Source organism: Aythya fuligula, chromosome 8 (genome assembly GCF_009819795.1).
Source record: "Aythya fuligula isolate bAytFul2 chromosome 8, bAytFul2.pri, whole genome shotgun sequence".
Taxonomy (NCBI): domain Eukaryota; kingdom Metazoa; phylum Chordata; class Aves; order Anseriformes; family Anatidae; genus Aythya; species Aythya fuligula.
The window spans coordinates 15,606,237-15,630,000 of NC_045566.1; the positions used below are offsets into that span (position 1 = coordinate 15,606,237).

General features: G+C 43.6%; 1 protein-coding gene and 1 long non-coding RNA gene across 3 annotated transcripts in view; one reads left to right on the top strand and one right to left on the bottom strand.

Annotated features, from left to right (window-relative positions):
- The first annotated feature begins 800 nt into the window (after window positions 1-800).
- Window positions 801-17,185, top strand: LMO4 (LIM domain only 4). Its single transcript, XM_032191840.1, has 5 exons — window positions 801-1,168; window positions 3,122-3,360; window positions 9,960-10,056; window positions 10,411-10,566; window positions 14,727-17,185. The coding sequence occupies exons 2-5, from the start codon at window positions 3,125-3,127 to the stop codon at window positions 14,733-14,735; spliced, it is 498 nt and encodes a 165-aa protein (XP_032047731.1). The 5' UTR covers window positions 801-1,168; window positions 3,122-3,124; the 3' UTR covers window positions 14,736-17,185.
- Window positions 17,186-18,735: 1,550 nt separating this feature from the next.
- The window catches only part of LOC116491686, a 34,692-nt gene continuing 29,663 nt past the window's right edge, over window positions 18,736-23,764 (bottom strand). For both annotated transcript variants that reach the window (XR_004253516.1, XR_004253515.1), the window contains 2 exons: window positions 22,249-22,322; window positions 18,736-20,033 (listed from right to left, as the gene is read on the bottom strand). This is a non-coding gene — a long non-coding RNA (uncharacterized LOC116491686). The remainder of the gene's footprint in view (window positions 20,034-22,248; window positions 22,323-23,764) is intronic.

Consider the following 23,764-nt stretch of genomic DNA (forward strand, 5'->3'; position numbering starts at 1 on the left):
GCCCACCACAGGCGAGCAGTGCCGCTGGCTGCCGGCCGCCCGCACCAGCCCGAGCGACCCCTTCCGGGCCCCCGGGGGGCACGGGCAGCAGCGGGCCGGGCCGGGCCGCGCCGGTCGCTCCCGAGCTGGTGGCCGCGGGGGGACGGCTGCGAGCCCCCGGCCCGGGGCGGCGGGGCCCGGCGGCGGCCTGCTCCCCGCCACCGGGACCCCAGAGGGGCAGAGGGGGCGGCGGGAGGCCGGTGCCGAGCCGGGAAGGGCGCGGAAGGACGGGGCCGGGCCGCCCCCGGCCAAGTTTCTCAACTGGTGGCCGGGCGCGGAGCGGGCGGCGCCCTAACGGCCGCTCCCCACCTGCCCGCCGCCTTCCTCCGCATTCCCCTCCTCCGCCTCCTCCTCCTCCTCCTCCTCCTCTCCCCTCTCTCTCTCTTTTTTTTTTTTTTTCTCCTCTTTCACTCATTCCTTTGTCTTCCCCGGGATTGGCAGGTTTTATTATTCCGCCTGAACAAGCCGGGGGCGGATTGGCTGCGGCGGGGCGGGCGGCGGGGCCGGCCCGGAGTGTAGTTGGGATTGCGCCCTGTCAGTAACACATGTGCGAGGGGCAGCGGCCGCACACGCACGCGGGCTCACGCGCGCTCACACCCGCTCGCACACCCGCGCGCGGCGAGGACACGCGCGCCCACGCGAGGCCGCCCCCCGGCCCGCCCTGCCCGGCTCTCCTCAGCTCCGCTCCGCTTCTCTCCGCGGCCGCCCGGCCCGGCCCGGCCCGGCTCGGCTCGGCTCGGCTCGGCTCCGCGGGGAGCTCGGCAGCCGGCGGAGGGGGCGGGGGGGAGGCGATACAAAGTGCAGCCACATTGCCAAACTTACCGGCGATTGCGGCAGCCGGCGGCGGCGGCGCCCTGCGTGTGCGGCTCCGGCGGCGGGGGGCTGAGCTCTGCGGCTCTGCCCTCCGGGGAAGCGGGAGCCGCAGGGAGGACCGCGGGCAGCCGCCCCTCGTAGCGGCCGCGGGGCTCGTCCAGCCCGGGCTGCCGCTCCCCGGGCTGGGGGCTCCCTCCGGAGCAGAGCCGCAGCGCGGGCGGGTGAGCGCGGCGCCGGTCTCCTCGCACGGCGGCAGCCTCCGCGGTGACCCCGAGCGACGCCGCTCCCGGCCTCTGGCAATATAGAGGGGAAGCAGGTAAGGAGCGCGGCCGCTGCCCTCCGCCGCGGGGCCGCCTCGGGCCGGGGGGCGGCGGCGGCGGGCCCCGGGCATTGTCGCCGGCCCCGCGTACAAAGCCCGGCCGCCGCCCGGCCCCGCCGCCGCCGCGGGGAAGGGAAGGGACGGGGAGCAGGGGAAGGGCAGGGGAAGGGGCTCCGGCGGCCGCCGAGCCCGGGCGGAGGGGCCGGGAGGGCGGGGGCGGCTCGGGGAAGCCGCGTCCCCCGGAGTAAACAGCGCTCCGAAACAGTGGCAGGAGAGATCAAAGTGAGCTCTCTGGCTTCGCTCCTCGCCGATCCCCTTCCTGCCCCCCGCACGGTCTTTTGTTTCGATGCGGGAGAAATCCGGTGAATCACCTAATTAAAACCAAGACATGAATTAAGCATCCATTTTTGTACTACAAATTGCCAGCTCTCTGCTCGTCCCTCCCTTGGTCTCCATTAAAAAAACACCAGAGACGCTGTTAAAAGGGGGGGGGGGGGTATTTCGCCTCTAGCTTCCAGCTCTGCTTTCTATTTCACTGACTCCTATCCCAGGACCTAAATTGCTTGGCTGTGTAATTACTAGAGTAAGCCTATTTAAGTTAAAAGCTTTTTTTTTTTTTTTTTTTTTTTTCCCCCTCCCCCCAACTCTAAATGAAACTTGATGAGGGCCCGTCCTTAGTTATCAAGGGAGTCACTTTCTGGTCAGTCCTCTTGATTCATCTTTTTAGATTTAATCAGCATTAAGGTATTGCTTGTCCTTAAGAGCTTTAGCTTAATGGGGTTACTGGATGCTTTTCTCAGTGTAACGTTTACCATTTTATATATGTTTGCCTTCGACAAAGACGGGCTAAGGTGGTAGCATGGAGTCTTTTTCTTTCTTTTAAGAAATCCGAAGTGATTTAAAGCGCAGGGAAACGGTTTAAAGGCTCAGAGCAGGAAATGCAGATTCATTTAGGCTGTAGCTGGAAACTGTAACAAAAGGCAATTCCTTGAACAAATGCATCAGAAATCAATTTACATAAAGGTATATGATGCGTTTGGATAAATGCAATGCTAATGGCTTTTAGAGTGGTTTTCTTTCCAAAGTCTCAGGGTTTTTGTTACAGCTTAATTGGTGCAGTTCTTCTGGTTTATTGTGTGGTCACTGGACATACCTCCAGGAACTCTTTCTGAGGAAATGTGTGTTTAAAATCGGCCTAAGTTCGCCGTCTCCTGAAGCCAAGTTGGGCCAGTGGCAGGAAAAGTTCGTCCTCGCTTCCCTGGAGGTATCGGGCTGAGCGTCCTGAGCAGATAGCCAGATGCCTCGGCATGAGCACACACGGCTTACAGAGGACAAAGACAAAACATGCTGCTTAATTGGCAGTAAATAACTTGATCTTTTTATAGTATAAGTGACTGGAGGAACACCGGGAGTTTATTGGACTCTGGATTGAAGGCAACAAATTAATCGGTTTAGAGTAAGCTTTATGAATTGATTCCTATATTATCTCTCAGTTGTCCTGCTTGCGTAAAGCGTTTATTAGAAAGTGAAAAATGCCCTTTGGTAGCAGTTTGGGGGGCGGCCGGGGCAGCCCCAGCCTGAGCACTGCGCTTCGTTATCCTGCTGCTTTCCTGTGGCCGGCAAACTTTTTTTTTCCTTTTATTTTATTTTTTTTTCTTTTTTGAGTAACAAAGCTCTAGCATTTAAACTGCTGATCAAGGGCAGATTAGCGAGACAAAAGTTGAGCGTGTTTGTGCGGGAAGTTAACGGGCGTCCCGAAGCTCACCGGCCTCGGCCCGCAGCCCGTGTGTGCGCCTCAGCACCGGCACCGCCGCGCCTCGGGGCCGGCCGCCCCGGGGAGCCCCTTCCACGGCTCCCTTTCCCCCTCCCGAGCCGCGGGGCCGTGCCGGTGCCGGTGCCGGCTGGGGGCTGCCGGCCCTGACCCGGCCCCGCGGCGCCCCTGTCCCGCAGGCCATGGTGAACCCCGGCGGCAGCTCGCAGCCGCCCCCGGTGACGGCGGGCTCCCTCTCGTGGAAGAGGTGCGCCGGCTGCGGGGGGAAGATCGCCGACCGCTTCCTGCTCTACGCCATGGACAGCTACTGGCACAGCCGCTGCCTCAAGTGCTCCTGCTGCCAGGCCCAGCTGGGGGACATCGGCACGTCCTGCTACACCAAGAGCGGCATGATCCTCTGCAGGAACGACTACATCAGGTGGGCAGGGGGCGGCGGCGGGGGGGGGGGCGGCACGGCGGCTGCGACTTTAAAGTGGTTTGTCAGCGCAAAACAGGTCCCGACTAAAAATAAACAGCAATCAGGGAGGCTAAATTAATCTGCTTTGTTGTAGTGTTGGAGGAGAAGCGTGCATATCTGAACGGTAAATGTTAAAATCGCAGGGCTTAAATAAGGCTGTGGCAGAGGCGCTAAATAATGAAACGGCTGCCTTTAGTATCTGATTAATTATGATATTTACATAAGCACCTTTAAACTCCTTTGAGTGGAAACAGAATGACTCATTCTCTGCTCTCCTTGTGAAAGAGCTGATTACCCGGCAGTCGGAGGGCCAGCGCTCCTGCTTGCAGCCCCAACGGGAGCGTTTGGCCCCACGTTACGGGGGCCCGAAGCGGCGTTTCTCTGGGCTTCAGCACGGAAAATGCGGGCAGTGGTGGCGGAGGGGACACGCTCCTGCTGTGTATCCCTTATCTCTTCCTCTTCCAAAGCCATACGGTGTAAGTGCCGCAGATTTGGGTAGGGGGAACTAAGCCTGCCTAATCTGGCATCTGGTGGGGCGCAGTGCGACTATGCACAGTACCCCTTCCAGCGTGCTTCCCATATAATTAATAGAAGGAATTCATGAGGTCAGGTGCCCGTGCGATCTTTTCAGGTGAACTCAAGCTACTTAAACTCATTAATTTAAAAGGAGGCATTTTGAAGGATTACACATTTAATTTGAGTAAATGGTTTGATAGACTGATGCACATGAATGCTTCAAGGAGGTCTTCTATTTCAACATCCAGTAATTAAAAAAAAAAAAAGCCCCATACCTTTCCAGCATAGCAGAAATGCAAAGTTAAAACAAGTTGTTTTGTTTGAATGCTTCTGGCTCCTCACTTACGGTAAATGTCAAGAGTTAACCCAGGTTTTTCTTTTCCCTAACGGCTGAAAAGTTCCACTTTTTTATTCCTTTCTGCAAATCTGGCCAGAAAACCTTACAAGCTTGTTTATGTCGTAAAACTTGACTTCTGTTTGAGAAGATCAGCACTGTACTGAATATGTGCAAATGCATGGAGGCATCCTTAGCCTAAAAGGTCGGTGCTGAGGCTTGGTTGCTCTTATAACGCAGCCTCTGTCCCGATACATGGCCTCGTCTTCAGTCAGTTAAGTAGACAAAATGCAGCTCTCAACATCTTTGAGGAATCAAAGCCTTAGCTTTTGGGGGTATTTTTAGAGAGAAATGCCAGAAAATAAGCACATGTAGCTGTTTAATAGTGCTTTTTGGTCATCGTCCTAAGCAACAAGCCTAAGCCTGGCAGAATTGTAATTAAATAGAGCAGAACGGTGTTAGGGAAAGAGTCTTGTTTGAAGTGGAAACATTGACACTACTGTTGAGATGCAGTGAATAGTACAGATTCATCACTCGACCAACACCATCAAACAAACCCTCATGTCTGATTACTACTAATTAAAAGGAGAAGATGCGTCCACCATATCCCAGAGGCGAGTTCAGGCAAGCTTATCACAATCCTTTGGTTTTGTGTTGCCAAAAACTAATACTAGTGTATTTTGAAGTAGGTGATTATGAATAGGATGCTTTATCAGATGAGGGTTTTGAATTGATCTCCTTGTTCTATCGCCTGACTTCTCTTTAGATCTGGGTGATTTGACTTGCAAAAATAACTCAGACAGATGCTTGCTGAAACTTGAACTGGACACCGTACGCTCAAGGTGGGGTTGGATGGCCTGGCTGTGCAAGGGCTGAGTTAACTCAGAGCTTTCCCTCTGGATACAGACTTCGTGGCTGTGCTGGCATGTGCGAGACCCTGGCCCTTCTGCTTTTGAGGCAGCCGCTCTTGGTGGCGGAGGCAATTTGGCAGCCATACCTACCAGTGCCTCTCTGCCATCTCCCTGTGACTTGTGTCGGGCTCTCGCAGCACCACGCTCCCTTCCCCGGGCAGCAGCCACGGGTACAGCTTCTAATGGGGGCGCGGAGGCACATGAGGCACAAGTCCCAAAGCAAGGAGGAGCGAGCAGCCGGGCAGGCGCCAGGTGAGGGGGCCTCGACTCTCCAGGCCATTCATTACCGAGCAGTGTTAGCCCTCCGACGTCGCGTGTGGGTTTGTTGTTGTTGAACCAACACAGCGCTCCCCTCTCCCTCCCTGCCTCCCCCCAGGAACCGACCAAGCACCAAATTAGCCGTGGCGCTGGGAGAGCCGCCACAGCAGCTTTCATTGAAAGCCAAGGTTCCTGGGAAAAGAGAGGGAGGCGAAAATCCCGGCCCGCTCCCTCTCCCTCCCCACCGCCACAGAGGCGTTCGCAGGGCGGAGAGCCGAGCACAGCCCTCCCAACCTTCAGATGCCAGATAAAGCAGCAGCGTGGCAGCGAATCCGCACAATTAAAAGCTTTAATTAGTGTCTCCTCCATTTTCTCTTAGTTCTGATAGGTTTTATCTAATGAGATCTGGTCCCTGGCTTAGATCTGCTCGGAATGACGTGTCCGAAATGAATGAGAGCCGCGTCGCAAACAAAACATTTAATTAACAAAATTGGCCTCTAAGAGAGAGCTGGGAGTGGTGGGGAAGGGAAGGGAAGGACGGGGAGGGGGAGGCCGCCCAGCCTTGCTTAAAGGGGCAGTGCCTGCAGCCCCTACCCATCCGGCCCCTCCCTGGGGCGCAGCGGGACCCAGACCTGTCCCTGTCCTGCCATGGGGTAAGGGGGTCCCTGTGGCCCCTCTGGGAGTAGGGCCGGGATGGGATGCGATGGGAAGGGGGCTGCTGGACAGCGAGTTCATTTCCCTGGTAATCAGCGGCAAGCTGCTGCATTCGGGGAGTGCTGTCCCTTTAATTGAACAGGCTAGGTAATTAAATGGCACTTTTCCAATAGGATGTGCTAGGTAAATCTAATAGTTGGTTATTTAATATCACTTTGAAGTCTGCCCACTCAAGCACAATGACAGCACAGGAGCATGTGAACTATTAGCTAGGAAAAAAAAAAAAAAACAGGATCTCAAAAATTAATTAAATCGCATGCAATTTAGGGGGAACGTTTATCTTGATTTGTCATAACAGAATTAATTCAAGGCCTCCAATTCACTTGGGGGCAGATCTGTTACTCTGAATTAACCAAGCGTAATTTGGCTGTTTTTTTTTTTTTTTTCCTTCCCCTTCTCTAATGCAGCACTTGCCATTATACACAGCCCCCCTTTTAAGTATCAATAGCTTCTGGTGCTTTTAAGGTGCTTGGTCTCTAGTTATTCTGAAGTACCTTTAATGGACTTGGCTCCAGGCGTAGTTTCTGTGTTGCCTTTCTTTGTTACATTTAATATAGCTGGTGCAGAATTTAGATTAAATATAGGGAATGTACAGAAACACCAATCGCTTCTGGATCAGTAGGTCTGGATGTGCATTTCTCTCCGAGAGGGCTTGGATGTGTGTTGTGGGCACAAATACGTGCTGCGCTGTGCAAGATTTGGAGCAGTTAAATCTGTCTGCCTTCACAGCGTCCAAAACAACTGCAGCCACATTTTGTTAGTGTAAGTTGCTTGAGATGCGCATCTGCTGATTCTGAATTTTGAGCAGCAGGACGTGAAACTGGACTGAAGATTTCTTGCTGCTTTCCTTGCTACTCTCTGAAGTTCTGGGGAAAAAAAAAAAAAAAAAAAAAAAAAAAGAAAAAAAAAACAGGAGTGCTTGTGTGTACGGGGTGTGGGGAATGCAATGTTGGAACTACCCAGTAGTTAATTTAAGGTGGCTCAGTAAAATGCTGTTAAGTGCAGAAGAGCTGCCTTGTCCGTGTAGGGAACCTCTTGATGTTTGTGATTGATTGCATTGCCCAAATGTTGAAATATTAATGACCTTCTTGGACTGAGGACCCAAAGAGGAAACTGAAACCAATTCTGTCATCACAATTAAAGAGTCCCCTGGCTTTAATTAGCCTGACCTGGGGTATCTCTACCCATTGCTGCAGTTAAAGAGAAAAGAGCCCATTAAAGTCCAGTCTGAGACCGATAGCTACTTAATTGAGCACCTAAAGCCTCAAGCCTTTTAAATCAAATACTGTCCTGGACAGTCCCCCTGGTTAGATAATTAGCTCTCCAGCCTCTCAGAAACCATGTGAAACAACTTTTTCAGTAAAGAATAGTTACTGTGGTGAACTTCCTTTACTGGTAAGAAGGAATAACATTTTTTTTATAGATAAAACCTTTTTCCTGCTAATGGTATTAGAAAACAAAAACATTCATTATAGCAGAGAAGGAAAAATAAACCTAATTGTCCTTGTAAATAACACAAAACGCTGGAAAGGTGTTGTAACTTTGGGAGTAATTTTCAGGAATTTTAGCAGAGATTCAGCTGATGTGACTTTGGAAAACAGAATTGTTCTGGAAACATGCTGAGGGAAAACCTAAGGTGCGTGGAAAGCCTCTGGATTAGTTTGACTCCGTTTATTAAAATTCACAGACATTCAAGGTGTACAACCACTTCTAGTCAGAGAGAATTGTATAACAAATGAATGCTTAATGAAGACAAGTAGCGCAAGGAGATCAGTATTCCAAAAGCTGTGTTTTCAGGCGGGTGCTGCAGTCACACAGAGGGCTGGGAGAGACCGCTGATCGTGCTTGTGTTCTCCCGGACAGGCAGTGTTGTCTGCTTGTCTGCAGGACCTTGCCTTTCTGCCCCCACCCTGCCAGTAATGCCCTTGTCATCACCCATTGCCCTAGATTTGTGGATCTTTGCTCTAGATATGTAGTGATGTCTCGCTGCATCCTCTCGGAGTGCTTCCCGTGCACCTTTTCTATGTGCCAACTTCATTACTAGTAACAATGGGGGAAGAAAAACGCGTATCGTAAAGCTTTGCAAGTAACCTCAATACATCATGTGGTGGCTCGGAAGTGGTCCTGATTTAGAAGATGCCCTAATAATGGACCCTCAGTTTCTAGACAGTTTAGTCCTTTTGGCTGGAGGTCCTGACAATGTATTAGTTCAGCTTTCCCTTTGTAACCGCTGTGATTCTGCAAGAACGTGTCAATGTGTCGTGGATCTCAGACTAATTAGTTTTGAAATGGAGTTTTGATTGAACTCTTCAAATCGATGCTGCTGCAAAATTTGTTTCTCAGCTTCCTATTAAAAGCCATCTTAAGGGGCAGTTTTACTACTCTCTCTGTCGTTCAGTCGATACATTTAATAACAACTTACAGGCTATTTTCAATAAAGTGGCGACAGCAAATTAGTAGTTTGAACATGACAAGCCTCCTCTGCAAGCTCAGATTCTGAAAATTCAAAGCAATTATTTTTATACAGAGGCACACTGCAATCATTCAGATTACGGGTATTCTGTTGTAATGCGTCTCCGAGGTTGACACAAACAGAATTTTATGACTTTATTTGGACAGGAAAGAGATGCAAATATTAATATTTATTATGACACCAATACGCTAATTTGTAAATCCTATTACTGTGTTTTACATTGTGCAGAAAAGTGGGTCTGTGACCCTGCCAGCTAGTTCAGTTTCCTTTTTTGCTGTGAAATGATTGTGGTACTCTTTATAAATATTTGTGTGTATTAGAGAGACACGCGCAAAAGCAAATAAAGGTTTTCTAATTCTAGCTAATGCAATCTGTAAAAGTAGAACTCAATAATTATTATTGTGTTATATTTTGAATCGATGTGTTGTGCCTTTAAATGGATTTGAAGAATTATGTATATATTTTTCTTCACCACTCTTCTGCCTATTTCCCCCTTCCCCCTGCTGCCCGTGCCCCCCCCCAACCCAATGGCAGATGTTGTGGTCTCATTTGATTGCATAGGAAAACTGCAGTGATACAGCAAACACCCAGAGAGATATGATGACAAATGGGTCCAGATCCCGGTAAATTACTTTCTGCTCAAATCGAAATTTCATTCAGTTTGTTGCTAGCAGAGATGAAGTAATCTAAATTGTGGACTCAGGAGCAGATAGAGGGAAGTTGGAGCAAGCATTTCATTATCAAGAGAGAGAGAAGGTTAGGATGAAAGAGATGAGCAGAGGCAAATCTAAAGTGTTGACACCATGATTGAAAAGGTTAACCCATACACATTATATATCAACCTGGATAGCAGAGAGTTTCTAATGGAAACTCTGCACTGATGGAGGTTTACTGGAGTTTCAATACACTGAGCATGATGTCTTCTTAGATATACAATCAAATCCTCTTAACCCTTTTGATGACTCATATCTCAAGATATGATTAAAGTACAAAAGAGTTCTTCATATAATTTCAAGGACACAATGCATTTAAACTCCAGTCATGAATTGTATCTTTTTTTTTTTTTATGATGAACCCAGTAATCTGATAAAATGTGTGTAGTACAGAATTGTTTGTGTTTCTAGAGGTGTAAGTCAATATTTCTGATTAAATCCTGTGTAACCACATCCAAGGTAGGGTGAAGCTACCAGTTGTAATATGAAAAAGTATATTTTTGTATAGCAACGTGTAAGCAAGTTGGAAGACAGGGGTCAGAAGTCTAAAATAGTTGTGTAATAAACCATTGCAGTGATGCGCAAAAATGCTTAGAGCCTCTTGTGTTTTAAATAATTCATGATCATCACCTCTGTTTCAGGTTATTTGGAAATAGCGGTGCTTGCAGTGCCTGTGGACAGTCCATTCCTGCTAGTGAGCTGGTCATGAGGGCACAGGGCAATGTCTATCATCTTAAGGTGAGGGTGTTCTCTACGTGTTTTTGTTATTAGCTGATGAGAACTGCCGTGCTTCTGTAGTATAAAATCTGCATCTGCTTGTGAATAAAGTGTGAAGCAATAACTAGAGATACGAGTACATATTAGGAAGCTTCCCTTAGTGTGTAGCTTTGTTCCCTCATAATCGGTAAAACTATACTTGAGTTATGTACTGCATAGTCCCAACAGGTACCTCCAAACATGGCATTAGTCTTACTAGAAACCAAGCAGTTCCATATCTCAACTGTACTCACGGTCTCTGAAGTGTAATTTTCAAACCTGCAGCATACTTAATTTGTGCTGTAGTTTCACTTGCTGTCTTTTTTCCTTTTTCAGTGTTTTACATGCTCTACCTGCCGGAATCGCCTGGTCCCAGGAGATCGGTTTCACTACATCAATGGCAGTTTATTTTGTGAACATGATAGACCTACAGCTCTCATCAATGGCCATTTGAATTCACTTCAGAGTAATCCACTACTGCCAGACCAGAAGGTGAATACTCAACAATTACTAATAAGCTTTATTAGAGCTAAATGAAGATCAATTTCTTTTCAATCTAGCAGTGGGCATTCCCCACCCCTGCAAAGAAACCTTTAAAGTAACTGAATTTAAGTAACATAGACATGGGGTACAGGGAGAAAATGCTAACCTTTAAATATGACACATAGGGCGAGTCAGTTTATTTTGGTTTAGGCATGTGCAGCTGTACAGCTGTTGAACTCTTTATGTACAAAGCAGAACGGAGAGCATACGTTAACATAAGCTCTTAACAAAGAGGAGCATTTTATTTTATAATCTTGAAGTTAAGGGCTACAAGAGAGCAGGTTTCTGTGGGAGGAAAATTAGATCCTTTAATATGGAAATAAATGTCTTGTGAAGAGAAGGTTCCTGAACCAAACCAGTGTAAGGTTTTAGTTGAGGAGGCATGCTGGGGTACTCTTTCAGAAGTATTTCCTTGTCTGTTTTATATGTCATAACTCAGATTTAAAAACCAAAGTGCTGTTTTCTTATCGCTCCATAACACTAATAGCTCAACTAGAGATTGTATATCTCTGTGGTTGATAGCTCTTGGTTTCTAGCTAAATGAGTAAATAATGACTGTACAAATCATATAGAGAAGAAGAAGAAGAAAAAAATCTGATCAACAGTTGTCCTGTAAGGCTGAAACTAGATAGTTTTAGATCTATTTTAATCTCCTTAATAAGTCCTAAAGCTATGCAAGTGAGTGCATTTTGATAACTGCTGTGCCTAATTTGTAACAATTACTGTCAACCTTGAGTTAAGAGACTGTTCATTCCACCCTGGTCCAGAAAAGAGTGAATGTATGACTCTTGCACATAATTTTATTCACATCATATTTCATACTGATTATGTATTGATGACATTGATTCATTTACTCTTTACAGCGCCACTTGCATGGATATTAAATCTTATTGACCACAGATGAATTTTAATTTCAGATTGGTGATAGATTTTTCCATCAGCTCTGATAGTATATTTGACTTTTTCATCATTAACCCAGGCAATCACACAGCACTGAGTTATTGCAATGAAACAAAAAGTGCACACTTCAGTTGGTAATTCTTTATGGATTTACAATAGGAACTTCATTAATGTCTGTAAGGATCACAAAAAAATAACATTTATCTGCAAATAGGAATTTTGAAGATTAAAAAAATCTGGGACAAATACTAGGCTTATCTATTCTGTAATGTGCAGAATAATTTTTAGTGCTTTTACTTAGTGGAGAAATATATGCAAGAAAACAAACTGCTTCTTAAGTTCCAAGATTTTCTTTTGTTTTCTCGCTACATTTCAATATTCATGTTTGCTTTTTTTTCTGTGCATAAATTTACTGATTAATTTTAAGTATTCTTTCAAGTCTTATGCAGTGAGTGTAATTACATCAAAATAAAACATGGACTTTTTTATTTACTTAATTTGTCAATTGAGGTGATGAGAGAGCTGAGTACCAAAGTCGTATATATAGTTAGGCAGAACAAAGATAATTAAGATTGGAGGAGAATGTGCAGCTTCTTTTCAAGGAAGTACAAATACAGTTAAAGATTCATAGATTTATACTGTTGTGAATTTTAATGAAACAAATCTGTAATACAGACTAGCTGGCGGTGAATCTATTAAATGAATATTTGTAGGTATCCCATTTCAAAATATAGGTAAAACCATTCATCTTTATACACTGCAGTAAAAGGTTTACCTTTCTGAGAGAGTGGTTTATCCACTTGTCTTCTGTGAATGTAAAGTTTAATGTAACTTCAAATAGGTGTCTAAATTGTCATTTAGTTTTATCAGTTTCTTACTATGCCTTAGCAAAACATAAAAATGATTTAGTTGCAATAAAAGCAGTAGACATGATGAGGAACACAGAACATGGAAAAGAAGTAAAATTGGACTAGACTTGCAGAGCTCACAACTGAAGACACCTAGCAGAAGCTAAATGCAGAGAAGATGCTGAGAGCAGGTCTTTATTAGTTCTGTCACTGACAATTAACTGCATCGCTACAGTCGATGATGAGGCAGACAAAGAGGTATTAAGGAGAAGATTGGGGAGAGGGGTTATAGTTGTTTTGATTCTTTATAATATTATGTCTCCAGAAAACAGTGCAAGTTTCTCTCCTGGTCTTCTGAGGGGAATTGTGGAGGGCCTGAATTTCAGGAAACTGAGTTACAGTTGAGGAGATGAGTTGGTAATTCGTAGGTTTGTCAGGTGGCTGGGGTTCTGGAAGATATAGGGGCAGGTGCCAAAAGAGAGCTTTCTTGTGTTAGCATTTTAACAATCTGAAGATGTAAACATCACAGATGTTTTCCAGAAAGCTGTGCATTTTAGGGCCACTAATTAAAAATGTTCTTCCATTATGACAGAGTTGGCTGTAACAGATACTCTTTATTAAACATTAAAGATCGATCAGTCTCCTGGTTATTCTGCTACTAGAGATTGTAGACATAGCAGAATATTCACAGGGTGTTTTTATTAAGCTGAAGAGATTGAGACATACTCCTTGCAATAAAACACATTTTTGTTGCATTTGTGAAGGTGACAGTTACGAACTTACTATTCTCTTAATATGTAGTTGACGAGTTAATATGTATTGGTACTTGGTGCAGGCAGAAAGGGTTGCATGATCTGACTTTGCTTAAAAATCTTGATTTTGTTTTTAAGGAGGCAGATGCAGTGGTGTCAGCTATTACTGACTTTTGCCTGCCTAAGTCAATTCACACATGGAAATTATATCTTTTCATCACTTGCTATGTCGTCTGAAAACAAAACTATTTTACCTCAGTTAGGTACTGCTTGCCGGCAGAAAGCAAGCTCAGTGTGTGATGTCCTGTGTGCCATTTTATTTGAAGGGGTTGTGTTGTCCTCTGTAGAGAACTGTCTTCTGTAGAGAATTGTCTATACTTTTTTGGCAGCAGTAGTATTTCTGCAGTATTTCTCATAGGCAGTAATACTGTTGGCAAACTAAAAGTGTAATTTTTCCACCGATTGGCAATGTTTGTAGCAAACGCTTGTCTTCAGCTTCTAATACTTTTAAATAAAGTATGAGTTAGATTACGTCTTTCAGAGAAGATCTTAAAAATCTTCTAGTTTACATATCACTCAACAATTCCCTTGTAGTTACATAATTGGTGTTGTCTGTGTCCATAGTAGAAGATATTTGATGCTCATTTATTAAATATGCTTGCTGGCTGCTCCCTAATCTTTGTTCTGGACAGACAAATTACCTTTCTCACACTGAGCTTCAGCTCTGGGGAATTAAACCTCCAAGCCTCTACTACTTTAATTAGCTTGAAAGTGGGGGGTTGCAGTTACTAATAGACCTCAGGCTTTTAGTAACTTAGAGAAAGGGTGAAAAAAGAACTTCCTGGGAAGCGCAAAATGTCATTTAAAAACCATAAAATTCTCATATATATTATTTCATTTTGGTAATTGCAAACAGATTGTATTTGAAGACTATGGATGATCATTTCTATTTTATCCATGAAAGTTTAGATTTTTATTGAGTTAGACACTTTTAATTATCACAATTCATTAACACCAGTGTGAAAGCACATGTTTGACTTCATATATTAAAATGTTTATGTAACATTAACTAACACACCAGATGAGGAATTTTAAATGGGGGGTGGAGGGGGTGGGGGGAATCCTGAAATATCTATATTTAGCTCTTGTGCAATGCAGCATATTAACCAAAGTTGCCTTGGGAGGATATTGGCTGTACTTCTTATTTGCTTTACACACTATTTCTTCCAATTATAAGATCATATTACTAGCTTCTTCAAAGGCATGGCATAATGTTTCTTCCTTTTTAAAAGGGGCCCAGAAAAGCCACCTTATTCACGGTATGATTTGCTACCAGGAAGTACATTTATTTATTGTTGTCATGTTTTTTTTCTTTACTGTCTGCTCTTTTTAGTAGTGAAACTGCAGAAAATATTTGCTTTATGCTATTTGAAGTTGAAACATTAGCAGTGTGAATGGGTAGTGTAGAAAGCCTTAGTCAAGTCACAGTTGGAAAGTAATCTAATAAAAAAGAGATTAGTGAATAAGGAAAAGACAAAAGCAGTCATGTTGTAGTTTCCTATCTCAAATTTAGTATTCTAGCTAAGATACCCATTTTTATTTCTTGCAGGTCTGCTAAAAGGTCAGAGTAATGCAGAATGCGTGCCTTCATCTCAAATTTTGTTCATCACAGATGGATCCCATGTCTCCAAGTAGACAAGTCACCTTTGTAGCTAGCATCAGTGCCAGCTCCATACCATTGCACCTTCTTTATTCTTGATTGCCCTTCCCACATTTATTGGTGTATTAAAATGACTGAATATGAACATTAAGGACTCCATGAACCTGGGCTAATGGGAGACTGTAGAGAAAATGAAAAAAGATCCACCGGAGGACATCTTTGGGGGGGCGGGTGGGGAAGATGACTAATGAAGCTAATTAAAAGAAGCATTGAAATCTGCTTTCTACCCTCATTAACAATTAGCAGGGCACTGGCCAGTTTGTACCCTGTGTTTTACCTTACCAACATTCTATTTGCTCTTTGTATATTTAAGTGTTGTAAGGAAATGTGTTTCAATCAAACTGAACATGAGATAAAGGGAAGATGTGGCTTTTGTGATATTCTATCACAAACACTTTTATTGTATCTCTGTAAAATACAATGTATGTATGCATGTAAGTGTTTTTGTCCTAATGTTGCTACTTCCCATGGCAAAAAAAAAGAAAAGAGAAAAAGGAAAAAAAAAGTCAGGCTCATAGCAGCTACTGTGTAGAAATTTTCACTTACTTCTAATTTGCTGAATGAAGAAAAATCTTTTATTTGTGATATTTTCAGAGACATTTGCTCTAGTATGGTGTATTTAAATAATAAAAAAGTAAAACAAAAAACACTGAATTGAGTATGGGTTTTAAAACTTTGCTTCATTAAAAAAAAAAAAAGAAACTACATTCAAAACATTACTCTGAAACTAAATCTTACATAGTCATGACTTACCTTAATTGTCAGTTACCTTTAAAAATAGCTTTTTTTTTCTTTTTTGTCTTATGCCAGTAAAAAACCTGTTAAACTACTACTGTGTTACTCTTGGCAAGGATACAGAGCACTGCTTCAAAATGATCTTTATTTTTCAATGAGATTCTTACTTCTGGTAACAAACAAAAATCTATTACAGTTCATATTGCAGTGAATTATGGTATGTATTATAGGTATTGTGGTCTCTTTCTATCCAGTTCTTTCCCGCAGAACTGTTAGGGGTATGCATGTGTCTGTGAGAGTGCAAACATGAGTGTGTACGTATAGACCATAAGAGGTCAAAGAATAATAATAAAAATAAAAGCAACAAAAGGGCTGTACTTCACACTGAGCAATAGAATTGAGTATTCATAAAAAGGGATACAATAGCTATTCTGACCTGAACAACATAAAGTTGAGTTTGTTGAGGCAAGAGACTTAACTTTTTAAAACTGATAAGGAAAGAAAAACACGCTTCCTGGACTATTTCCGAGAGCAATCTGATCTCAAACATGATCTGTCCTCTGGAAAGAAAGACACAAAAGAGCAAGAAAACTTCCTCTAAGCTTAGAAAGGGAACAACTTCATTCACTGGGTTTTCCCCTTCAGCTACTTATTGGTAGATCTGTGTAGAATAAGTTTTGAGAAAAAAAAAAAAAAAAAAAACACTTTTCATTCTTATAGCAAGAATACTAACATGAATCTATGACTGTGCATTGAATGCCTTCAATCAGGAAACTGCAAGCACCTAGAATGTGTGTCTGCTGCAATTCATAGCAAATCAATATTACCAACTGTTCGGCTTTTATTGAAGACTAATACATTTGAAATACATCATCATTATGTTTTCTTTTTTTTAATTCTGCTTTTAAGGAGATGTTCATTGTTTAGCTTTGTTTGGTTACGGCGTGAGCTTGACTTACTTTTGTTGTGCTGCTGATACACAAAAAGCTGAATTACAGATTTGTCGGTCTAAACCAACAGCAGATCTTTTTTTTCAGATCTTACTTTCTTGATCTCTACTATACTGGAAGTCTGCTGAATTTCTTCTTTAACACTTCAGTGCCTGTGCAAAAATTGGACTGTTGTAGAGACAAGAAAATGATGTAGTGTACAGTATTAGACAGTAAAGACAAAAGAACACTCACATAACATATAAAGTAATAAAACTACTGAAGCTATGTATGTCTTTTTTTTTTTTTTTTAATTAAATGCACTTACATATATTTTTAAAATAAGTTTGTAAGGTTTTTGATCTGGCATTAAAGTCTTTAGGTAAGAGTCTTGCAAATTGTGCTGCTTGAATATCTTTGAAAAGACACTTGAAGTCATATGAATATAGAATTCAAGTATTAGTGAGTCTGCAGACATCTTTTTATATTCTTTCAGTATAAGCACTCAAGGTACCGTGTTTAAATCTAACATGTACAGATTTTTGGTTGTCCAATATAACCTAGAAGTGTTAAGAAGATAGCTAATAACTTCTAGTAAGTAATGTAGTATAGCATTTAGTGATGTAGAGGTTGAAGTTCATTAACGGCTTTAAATAAACTATTATATGACTCGTTTGTAAAGCACAGCTACCTATTTAATAGCTTACTTTAAAAGCATTTCTTAAGTTGCAGACCTATAAGATTACAAATGTCACTCATGTTAGCATAATCCACATGCAAGTGATGAAGCCTTTGCTTTGATGTGCTAAATTGGAGGAGGACTAATGGAGCTATGAATATACAATAGAACTTATTTAAGTAGTATTCTTCCTTTAGGTAAAACACTTTCTTGAAACCAGAGGCATTTCAGACAATAAAACAGGCTGTAATGGGGATGTTAGGTGTGGGTAGAAGGCTACTGGAAACACTTAGATTTGTCCATATGTGAAAAATGACTTTTTTTTTAGATCTGTGAAGAGAAATGTGTACTTGTTCACCTTTTATCACATGCATTTGCTAGGTTGAGTCTGAAATACACCTCCTGCATTTAGTGCTGCTGAAAAGTCATACAAATAATCATTCAGTAAGAGCTTCCCTCACTTTCAAAAATGAATGCTGTTAAAAAAAAATCAAAGGAAATATTACTAATCTGAAATCATCCTGGTGAACCTGGATAAAATGCTCTGTCTATACTGCATCTAAATGTCTCAATCATATAAATTGTCACTCTTATTAATGAAACAATTTTGTAAAAAGATTGCCCTCTAAATGGGTTTAATGTTTTTACCTATCCAGCTGTCTAGTTATGAGATTTACGCATCCTGGCAGGCAGTGGGACATTAAGCCTTTCCAAACCAAATTCTGTTTGCAACAAGATACTGTCTTTTCAGTCCTACATGATTTATCTTTAAATATTTTAACAGGTTATGCGGTATCTTATGAAATATAAAATGAGAATGTCTTACTAAAATGAAGCCTATGAAATTAAGTCACATCTTTAGAATATTAACCACACTGCGTTTGTTTCCGTTTTTCCCTGTTAGTTAACACAGTTAAAATTTGCACCATCTAATTTTAGGAAAAATACTAAAATAAAAAAATAAATCTGATGCTAGCATAATTTGACTTGCTACCAGGCATTTCAAAAGATCATTTTAAATTAAACCTAATATCAAAATTCTTTGGCTGGTATTAAGTGTTAAGCTTTTCCAAGGACCCATGTTCTGAGCAGCTTTAGTGAAGTAAATGAAATAGAGACGGAGACATAAACGTATATATTTTTTAAAATATTATATTTCTTAAGTGTGAAATGGTGTGTTCCAGGACCGGTGTTACAGCCTCAGCCTACCCTACATGAACTACCAGATAGCCATCCTTGCCGCTTGTTACTTTTTAGTACCAGGTGTATGCCTATTGTCAGTCCAGCGAAGCCACAGAAGAGCTTATTGCAATTAAATAGCAATTTGTTTCTATGAAACTGCAATTAAAGTATTACTGATCAGCCATTTTAGATTGGTAGTGCTTTGCCTGCATGTTAAGCAGTGAGGAGCTCTCAGTTCGTATCCGCCGAGCCTGAGCTGTGAGCGGCAGCGAAGTGCAGCAGCTCACCCACATCCCCGGTCGGGCTGAAGGCACGAGCCCTCAGCCCTGCAGCATGAGTGCACTGTGGGCAGCAGCAGGCCCGTGCCTTGGGCTGGCAGCATGCGGGGCCTGCAGTTATTGCTGGTTTCTGCTCTTGTGTATGCAGGGATGTGCGTGCTTCCTACGGGGATGTTTTCCACTTCAGATTGATTCTGTGGAGAATGGACTGCGAGCTGTGGGCCGCAAGCCAATAACGCGCTGCAGGTCCTGACTTGTTGGAGATATGTAAACAGGGCTACTATAGCTCCTTAATCACAACTAATAAAAGACTAGAAGAAAGCAATCAATTACCTCATAAGTTCTTTGTTTTTGTTTTTTAATAAAAAGCAGGCGTGTGTCTGACATGGCTGCTATTTTCACGCCTGTACAACAGAACAGGTGAGACAGTTTAAGGCAATTGCACCATCTTACCAGCTGTGTCCAGGCCTTGGTGGCAGCAGTGGCTGCGGTGGCTGCAGTGGTGGTGGCAGCGGGTCCTCCCTGGGGACCCACAGTGCCTCCGGCCCCGTGCAGGGCAGAGCCTGGGGCCACGTGGCAGCTGTGCCTGGGTGACTGCGCATCTGAAATGTAAATGCTCGGTGCAAATTAAAAACTTGTTTGTAAGAACTCAAAGAGGAATTAACTTTGTAGTGGTAATTATATTTCTTAATTATCACCATATTTTAACAAAGTCTGAGGCACGTTAACTTCAGTTCCTGCATTTTTGCACGGTGGAGGCTGTAGACATCCTCGTTCCTTTGCCAGAGGGGCTGACATCACACCTGTGGCATGCATGAGATAAGCGTGGCTTCTTTCGCAGGGCTGGTGTCTCTCAGAGATGTTCCTTGGGGGGGATGGCCCGTGTCCCAGAGCCCCCGTGCCATCCCAGCCGGGGGCGGCCAGGCGGGCTGCCATGCCGGGTGGCAAGGGGGTGGCACGAGTACCTGCGAGGCGGCCAAGCCAGGCCCCAGCCAGTGGTGAAGGGCAGGGCGATGCCTGCGTGCGAGTCTCCGCGAAACCGGCGCGGCCGACAGCCAGGAGCTCACTCACCCGCCGTGGCTCGGACCTGCGCCTGAGCCCAGGGCCTGAAACAAGCCCTGTTCGCTGGAGACAGACGAGGCTGTGTTGAAGATTTTTATTTTTTCCCCACGCTCTGTGGGTACTTTTTAACAAGCCAGGTTCTGTTGTGTTGCCTTTAGCCGCATGTCTATAGTTACGTCCACAAAAATGTTTTTTGGCATGCAGGGGGCTGTTCGGCTTGATGGTTGGGAAATGATAGCCGTGGGTTTAAGCCTTCGCCTGGTGAGGCGACGTGTGGTGCTCCTTCACCTCTGCTCACCTCTGGCTTCTCTCCTGAAGAGCAAGCAACAGCCTGGCACCCACAGGCCATTTTTTTTATTATTATTAGTGTTTTGGTTGTTTTAACTGAGGCCTCTCAGTGCTACTGTATGAAAAGCAGCAAGTTGCAGAACAGTAGCGAAGTGCAAGCCATACAGCAGCCATGCCATGCTGGGTCAGGGAAGAAGCAAAGAGTCTAGCAACATCTGCTGGCCCCACAGCTGGAGGAAGGTCCCCAGCCTCTGCAGGCCTGGCTCTGCAAAGGGTTGGGGTTTTTAAACAGCAAAGCACGCACAGCTGGGATGGCTAGAAATTTTAAACAGTGCTGAATAACCTTCAAAGAATATGAGCTTTGAGCTTTAACTTCTCTTGTACTTACTGGTCAAACACAGGTCTCTCAGAGCACTGTGCCATGTTCCCATCACTCCTGCATTTTAACAACCATTTTGTTTGTTTAAATCTGTTCCCTGCCACGTTAGATGTACACCCCAGCTGACAAAAACACTGAGTTTGAAAACTGAATTATTTTTAAATGGTTAAACAATGTAAAAAAAATAATTATTATTTTGCTTAGTCGCTGCTATATACTTTGCTAAAAAAAAAAAATAAAAAAAAAAAAAAAAAAAAGCTCAACAATTTTGCTGAAACAGACCTTCAGACCATGGTATTAAGACCAAAACTAAGCTTGAGAAATTCCTGCCCCAAAAGAACTGAGAGAGAGAGCATTACAGTGGAGAGAAAGTGGACCTTTTGAAAGAAGTTAGTCTCTCCAGTGAGGTCCTGGACCCCAAGACCCTGCCCGTGAGAGCATCATCTGCACTACCAAGCACAGCAAAGGCAGTAGCACACAAGGCAACCATGCAGATGGGGCCAGCCCTAGTGCCTCTCGGTGCTGGAGAGCAGGGCACAGCACTGTCCCTGTTGCTGCTGGCTGTGTCCCTTCCTTTCACGGGAGTGGTGGCTGCTGAAGCACTGTGTGCCATGCAGCCGGGTTCCTCTGCAGCCAGCACAGTCGCTGTTTCTTTCCCGTGTTGTTGGAATAAGCTGTTAATTACATTTTGAAATATCCATGCACTTTTCCTCTTAGGGGATCTTTCAAGCGAGCCTTTTGCTAACAACGTCGGTGGTTCACCGTAACCTCTCGGAATAATCATCGGTTCCATTGAACTTCTGCCAGTTGTTTTGTTAAACTAAATGGAGAGAACAGGGCCTATATTCTTTCTCGAAAGGGAAGAGATTGCCCTGTGATTTGGGGAAATCCTGATTGCTTACAGAAGAATAAATGAACAAGGCAGATATTAACTTTACACCTGACTTCAATTTCTTTGAGAAGCAGTGGAGAAATGTCCAGTAGGAGGAAAAAGATCCAGCTACAACTCATAAGCTAGCCAGTAATAGTCTAATTTTATTGTGCTGTAAAATCATCGGCTGCTTATAGAAAACAAAGGGGCAATGAATGCAGTATTTGTCTTTTATTCTTGCAAAAAAATCTTGAGATCAAACAGCCCCTAAAAGATGGAGCTGATATGCATCCGACTTATGTATTTTTTGATATCCTCTGATAGTCATTCCACTGATGTATTTGATAGGTAATTATATCAGCCATAGCAAGATGCTGATACGAAATAGTGGAAGACTTCAGTGTTTTGCCATAAAGCTTATACCCCTTGCTATTGAACTCTCATCAGACTTGGGATCTGCAGCAATCATTTGAAAGCTGTAGCTGGTATTTTTGTGCTTATGCCACATTTAAAAATTATTATTCTTGCTTCATCAGTTAGTCTTTTTAGATGGCTTGAAAAAAAAACACATTGCAAATGAGCTACTATTCTTATTTGTTGTTTTAAGAAGGGTAAGCACTGGAGTATTCAAATGGAACAGATTATACCTTTAATTACATCCAAACAGGATGCTGAGCTTTTTTCTATTTTCCGTTTAATTGCTATAGTTCAAAAAGATATTGAAAATTTGTAAATGAATTATTTAAGCATAGCCTTCTGGCCTCTGTGTTTAGGAAAGAGACAAAAAGATGAAGAAGAATGAAAAAATAGAATTTATAGGGCAATATTGCCACTTGCATCTTTAAAAAATGTTTGAACTTCTTGGGGAGGCGTTTGAGCTAGATGATGTTGCGTGCTTTCTGGGAGCATCCAGTGACTGCCACGGGGTTTGTTTGCATCCCTCCCCCCTGAGGGAAGCCCCGCGTGTGCTGTGGGTGGCAAAGTGCTGTTCCTCTCCAGCCTGCTTACCAGCGAGCATGCCAGTTCTCGGATGCGATCCCAACCAGCCACTGCTTTTGTGGATGTGCTCGATCTCCATTTTCCTACATGCAAAATGAGAATAATGAAAGCAAACATAATTCATCACTTCTTAAACTAAATATATTTCCATTTTGTTTGCATGTGCATGTGCATATATCACTCACCGTATATATTTAGAATATGTACTGTGACATTACAGCCAGTGATAAATCCTACTCGCTTACTGTATGTGTTATTTGCTGCAACATTAAGCTCAGTAAGAATTTTATATGTAACTTGTACCAAAACTAAATATATTGTGGAATTGATGCGCAGTTGTAAACAAGAGCATAACTTCCCGATTCAACACAGTTGAAGGTGGCAGCTTGTGTGGCAATTCTTTTGTAAACAACTGCAGACTTTCCAAAGAATAAGTCAGTTAATTACATTTTTAATGATGTTTTTAGAAAATAGCATTCTTGGTGGAGGGAAACCTATAGCACCAACACAAAGAAGTAAACCTAGAGCTTGTACTGAATCAAGAAATGCCGTGGGGGAAAAATGGATTTGTGCTGGGCCCAGGTCTTTTGCTCCCCCTGCCTTTTTTTCTTTCTATTGAAAGTGTCCATGTAGAGGAGTTTTTATAACTCTGGTAGTTTCAGAGCAAGACAACACTGCCAGAATCTTTTTCTTTTCTTCTTCTTTTTTTTTTTCTTTAATGTGTACGTGTGGATTATCTTATTTCATTATTTTCAATAGTGCTAAGTATGCGCTACCCACTTAGCAAGCTGATGCCGTGCATAGCAAAGCTCAAGATGTCCTCTTAAATACGCACAGCTTATGCAAGGCCGTGACATGAGCAGGCTTTAACCACTAGCAGTGTTGGCAGCTCTGAAGGGCTGATATGATACAGCCTTGCTGAGACATCGCGGGTAGCATGGGGAGATCCAGGGAGAAGCTGAAACAGCCGGAGTAAGAGCAGTACACAACTTTTATTGATGAAGTTCAGGGGAAAGAGGCACCAGGGGCAGCTGTATTAATCCTGTAATAACTTGAAATATAATCAGGCCATTGCTGCAGGGATGGGTAGGATGGGAGGAAGGTGGAGGTGTCAGGGTTTAAGTTCACAGGTTTTCCCAGTTCATTAAAAAGTGAATCAATCAGAGAAGCGGGCTTGCTTTTCAAAGGGCTGGCAACGGCGAGTGGCTTCGGCCATCGGGAGGCAGGCAGCCGCGGGAGCTCGGCAGGCAGCAGGCTCGGCAGCCGGCTGTGCTTTGCCCTGCTTGAGCTAGTAAAATGTGTTATAATGTGCTAGGGGAGATTCTGGCTGGATTTTGAGGACTTAAAAGCCAGGCAGGGTTGGTGCTGTGGGCCACAGAAAGGTGACGCTGATAGATGTTTATAAAGGAGAGAAAAAATATAAAAAAGTTTTGTTTTATGTTTTCTAGAGTGGTGGTTTTACCAGCAGGCAAACGGGCAGAAGGAGCCTGCCTACAGGACCCCTCTTTGTAGGCAGCTGGTATAG

Coding starts and splice junctions, on each gene's coding strand:
- LMO4 (XM_032191840.1), top strand. CDS start 3,125: ATGGTGAACCCCGGCGGCAGCTCGCAGCCGCCCCCGGTGACGGCGGGC. Junction 3,361..9,959: donor TGCAGGAACGACTACATCAG/GTGGGCAGGGGG, acceptor CCTCTGTTTCAG/GTTATTTGGAAATAGCGGTG. Junction 10,057..10,410: donor GCAATGTCTATCATCTTAAG/GTGAGGGTGTTC, acceptor TTCCTTTTTCAG/TGTTTTACATGCTCTACCTG.